Source organism: Dromiciops gliroides, chromosome 3 (genome assembly GCF_019393635.1).
Source record: "Dromiciops gliroides isolate mDroGli1 chromosome 3, mDroGli1.pri, whole genome shotgun sequence".
Classification (NCBI taxonomy): Eukaryota; Metazoa; Chordata; class Mammalia; order Microbiotheria; family Microbiotheriidae; genus Dromiciops; species Dromiciops gliroides.
In genome coordinates this window covers 506,491,232-506,495,624 of record NC_057863.1, presented here as the reverse complement: position 1 = coordinate 506,495,624, position 4,393 = coordinate 506,491,232, and the positions used below count along the sequence as shown (strand labels likewise).

Here is a 4,393-nt window from a genome sequence, read left to right as displayed (position 1 = left end):
CACCCCTTGAAGTTCTCTCAGAGTTTTATTTCTATAACCTTGTCTCCTTCAACTGGAATTTAAAGGGGATGGCTAATCTACCTGGCAGCAAAGCCATGGGGCAGTGGGATATTAAAAAGTAAGTTTTGCTGAAGTAAAGGGCTTATGGAAATCCAGGTCTAGGTGAATGGGGTAGGTAAGAAGGTCTTAGGAAACTAGGGTCATTTTAAGACACTAAAATGATTTTGGAGTGTTTGAGTGAGAAGAAGGAAAGAAAAGGAATGGGCATTGAGGGTGTATATATGTTGTAACTTCATAGGAAAAAGTAAACTAAGTTCAGGAATTATTTTTCTTTTCTTTCCATCTCTGATACCTAACAAGGTGTATTTCTTGAAGTTGGTGCTTAATTAATACTTATTGAATTAATGAATAAATAAAAATTAAAGACTTTGAAATTATGGCTTCACATTAACAATGTTTTGCAAAATGAATCTTCATTTCATAGGAAATTGTTTACTTTTTTAGACAAACTAGAAAGAAAAATCAAGATCATTGTTGTCTTTAGTTTTACTTGGTGCTATCTAGACCTGGAAAACATTGTGCCCTTCATGATTTTTCTTACTACATCCTTGACATCCTTATTCCTCAGGCTGTAGATTAGGGGATTCAGCATGGGGATAACTGTGGTATAAAATATGGAGGCTACTGTCTCCTGATTCATGCTACTGCTTGGTGGTGGCTTAAGATACATGAAAATAATGGTGCCATAAAAGATAGCAACAGCTGCAAGGTGAGAGCTGCAGGTACTGAAGGCTTTAGCCCTTCCTTCAGCAGACTGGATGCGAAGGATGCTAGTGACAATGAAAGCATAAGAGATGAAGATGGCAGTAGTGGTTAAAAATACATTGAATGTACCAATAATCATCAATAGAAGCTCATTGAGATAGGTGCTAGAACAGGAGAGCTTCAGAAGGGGGATGATATCACAGAAATAATGTTTAATGACATTAGGACCACAAAAGGACAACCTGACCATACAAGTTATGTTAACCAGAGTGGTAAAGGTACCCATAGTATATGCCCCTGTCACCAAAAAGGAGCAAACTCGTGGAGACATGATGACATTATAGAGCAAAGGACTACAGATGGCTACATAACGGTCATAGGCCATTACTGTCAGCATGTAGCATTCAGAGACAATAAAAAAACAGAAGAAAAAAAGTTGTATCATACACCCAAGGTAGGATATAATGTTTTTACCCCCTATGAAATTCTCCAGGAGTTTGGGAGCAATGGCAGAGGAATAGCAGAGATCCACAAAGGACAAGTTGCTGAGGAAATAGTACATTGGTGATTTTAGCTGAGGGCCAACAGCAATTAATATAATCATGCCTAAGTTTCCCACCACAGTGACAACATAGATGCCCAGGAACAAGATAAAGAGGAAGAGTTGGAGCTCTGGCTGGTCTGTTAATCTCTCAAAGATAAACATGACTACTGTAGAGTGATTTAATGAAGCCATTTCCTTGCAGGGTACCAGAGAGTAACACTGTGGAAAGAAGACACATAGATGACAAAATATTATTTATCATTGTTTGACATTCTTGTGTTTTTGTAGTAAAAGAAGAAAATAGATTATTAGAAAATTGTAGATAGTGCTTTAAAATTCACAGTACACTTTATATATATTATCTCATCTGTGCTTCACAATAAAACCTGAGTCCAGTATTCTAGTTATTATTATACTCTGAACAGCTTGAGAGTAGGGACTCTTTTTTGATTTTCTTTGTACCCTTAATCAGAAGGCTTATATACAAGGTGAATCATTTTCTATATTCTCATTCTCATTCCTTCTTTCACTCTTTTTTACATGTTAATGTCCTAAAGATATTGCAAGACAAACATAAATGTTTAATAATAGGAAAAAGAGAGGGAGCCAGTCTTCTTACTTATTTGTTACTCTCTCCAAGACAAATTCAATTACTATAAGGTCCATATAGTTATAAAGATGAAATCACTGTGGTCATTTCCTTGCTTGGTAAAAAGTAGGTGAAACTGGGGCAGCTAGGTGGTGTAGTAGATAAAGCACCAGCCCTGGATTCAGGAGGACAGGAGTTCAAATCTGGCATCAGACATTTGACACTTACTAGCTGTGTGACCCTGGTCAAGTCATTTAACCCTCATTGTCCTTCCCCCTCAAAAAAAATGTTGAAAAAAAAGTAGGTGAAACTATTTGGCAGATAGCAGAAAGAATGACAGGCCTGGAGTCAGAAAGACTCATCTTTCTGAATTCAAATCATTTAACCCTGTTTGCCTCAGTTACGTATCTATAAAATGAGCTGGAGAAGGAAATGACAAACCATTCCAGTATCTTTGCCAATAAAACCCCAGATATGGTCACAAAGAGTTGTACATGACTGACATAAATGAGTAACAGACAAAAAGTTTTACAGGATTTTTTATCTAAACCCTTGGTTTTATCCTCTAAAATTTTCTCCTTTGTTGTTTTTCCAACACAAATAGTGACTACAAGAAAAATGCTGGAGGGGAAATGGAATAATAAGTACACTAATTCATTGTTGGTGGACTTGTGAACTAGGTCTAACCATTCTGCAGAACAGCTATACCCAGAGGGCTATAAAAGTGCACATACCCTTTGCCCCACTAATGCTACAGTAGATCTGTCATCCAAAGAGATGAAAGAAAAGGGAAAAGGACTCGTTTGTAAAAATGCTTATGGCAGCTCTTTTTGTGGTACAAAGAAATGGAAATTAAGGGGATGTCCACCAATTGGGGAATTGATGAAAAAGCTGTGGTATATGATTGCAATGGAATACTCTTAGGTTATAAGAAAAAAACCTGGGAAGATTTATATGAACTGTTGCAAAGTGAGGTGAACAGAAGAAGGACAACATTGTACACAGTAACAGCAGCATTGTATTATGATCAACTATGAAAGATTTAGCTACTCTGGTCAAGACAATGATCCAAGAAAATTCCAAAGAACCTAAGATGAAAAATACTATCCACCTCCAGAAAAGTGATGAAATGTGAGTCCAGATTGAAACATACTTTCCCCCACTTTCTTTATTTTTCTTGTTTTTGTGAGATTTTTCTTTGCAACACTTCTAATATGGAAATATTTTGTGTGACTTCACATCTATAATTGACATAATATTGCTTGCCTTCTCAATGGATAGGGTAGGCACAGAAAGAGAGGGAGAGAACTTGGAATTCAAAATTTTAAACAATGGATGTTAGAAATGTAATTAGGAAATATTTAATAAAATAAAATTTTAATTAAAAATACTAATAGTAATAACCATTGTAAAGCACTTTCATAGTTCATTTCACTTGTTCATCATGGCAACCCTATGAAGTTCATGTTATTATCCCCAATTTAAAAATGAGGAAATTGAGGTTGAGTTGTTAAGTTACAACCAGGGTTACACAATCAGTGAGAGTTTGAGGCAAGATTTGAACTCATTTACTCTCAATTTCAAGACCAGTATTCTTTCCACTATATAATCTATCTGCCTCATCTTCAATCTCAAGTTTTCAATTATAATTTACATTTGGATTTATGCCCAAATAATATATCTAACCTAGTCTCTCCCAGAATTATAAATAACATTCAGTTACTTGTTGAACATTGCAAATTCAATGTCTCCAACTCAACTCATTCTCCATTAAAACGTGCTCCTCTTGATATATATTTTTTTAAATTTCTGTTAGTGTACTATGATTCCCCTGGACTGGAAATCTCACACACATCTTTGACTTCTCACTCTCCTTCCCTAGCTAGAGTCCATCATTTACTTATTAAACTTTTACAGTATTTCTTAAATTACTCTATTGCCTTTATCTCTATTGTCACCACACTTGTTCAGGTTCTTTTATATTATAAAATATTCTCTTTACTAGCATATCTGTCTTATGCAGGAGGAAAAGTAATGTACAATGCTTCCCATTGCTATGTTCAGGCTTTTCCTCTTCTTATGTCACACAGTAAATTCTCTTCCTTTGAGGCTCATGCTATCTTTTGCCCAATCAAAATATTGGTACCTGTAGTCTATAGAGCCCCTCTTTACCACCTTTCCTTCCTCAATTCATTCAGTACTTCCCTCACAATTTTTCTCTCCTCCCCAACTCCTGCCCTCATACTAGAAGACTTCAGTATACATATTGATTCTCATTCAAATACCCTAACCACTCAGTTCCTCAACCTACTCACTCCCCTTGGGCTATTCCTCCATCTACCTTAACCACACCTACAAATGTACCACTATGATCAAGAATTCTGAAATCCCCTTACCTGACCATACTCTATTAGCTTTTCATCTCTCCTGCTTTCCCTTACAAAATCCTACTCTTCTATCACCTCCAATCACTTGACCTCTCAATTCTCTCCAAG

General features: G+C 36.1%; 1 protein-coding gene across 1 annotated transcript; it reads right to left on the bottom strand.

The window, feature by feature from the left end:
• Positions 1-556: 556 nt before the first annotated feature.
• On the bottom strand, positions 557-1,501 carry LOC122747848 (olfactory receptor 8D1-like). The gene has a single exon (XM_043993662.1). The coding sequence runs from the start codon at positions 1,499-1,501 to the stop codon at positions 557-559; it is 945 nt and encodes a 314-aa protein (XP_043849597.1).
• Between the last annotated feature and the right edge of the window lie 2,892 nt (positions 1,502-4,393).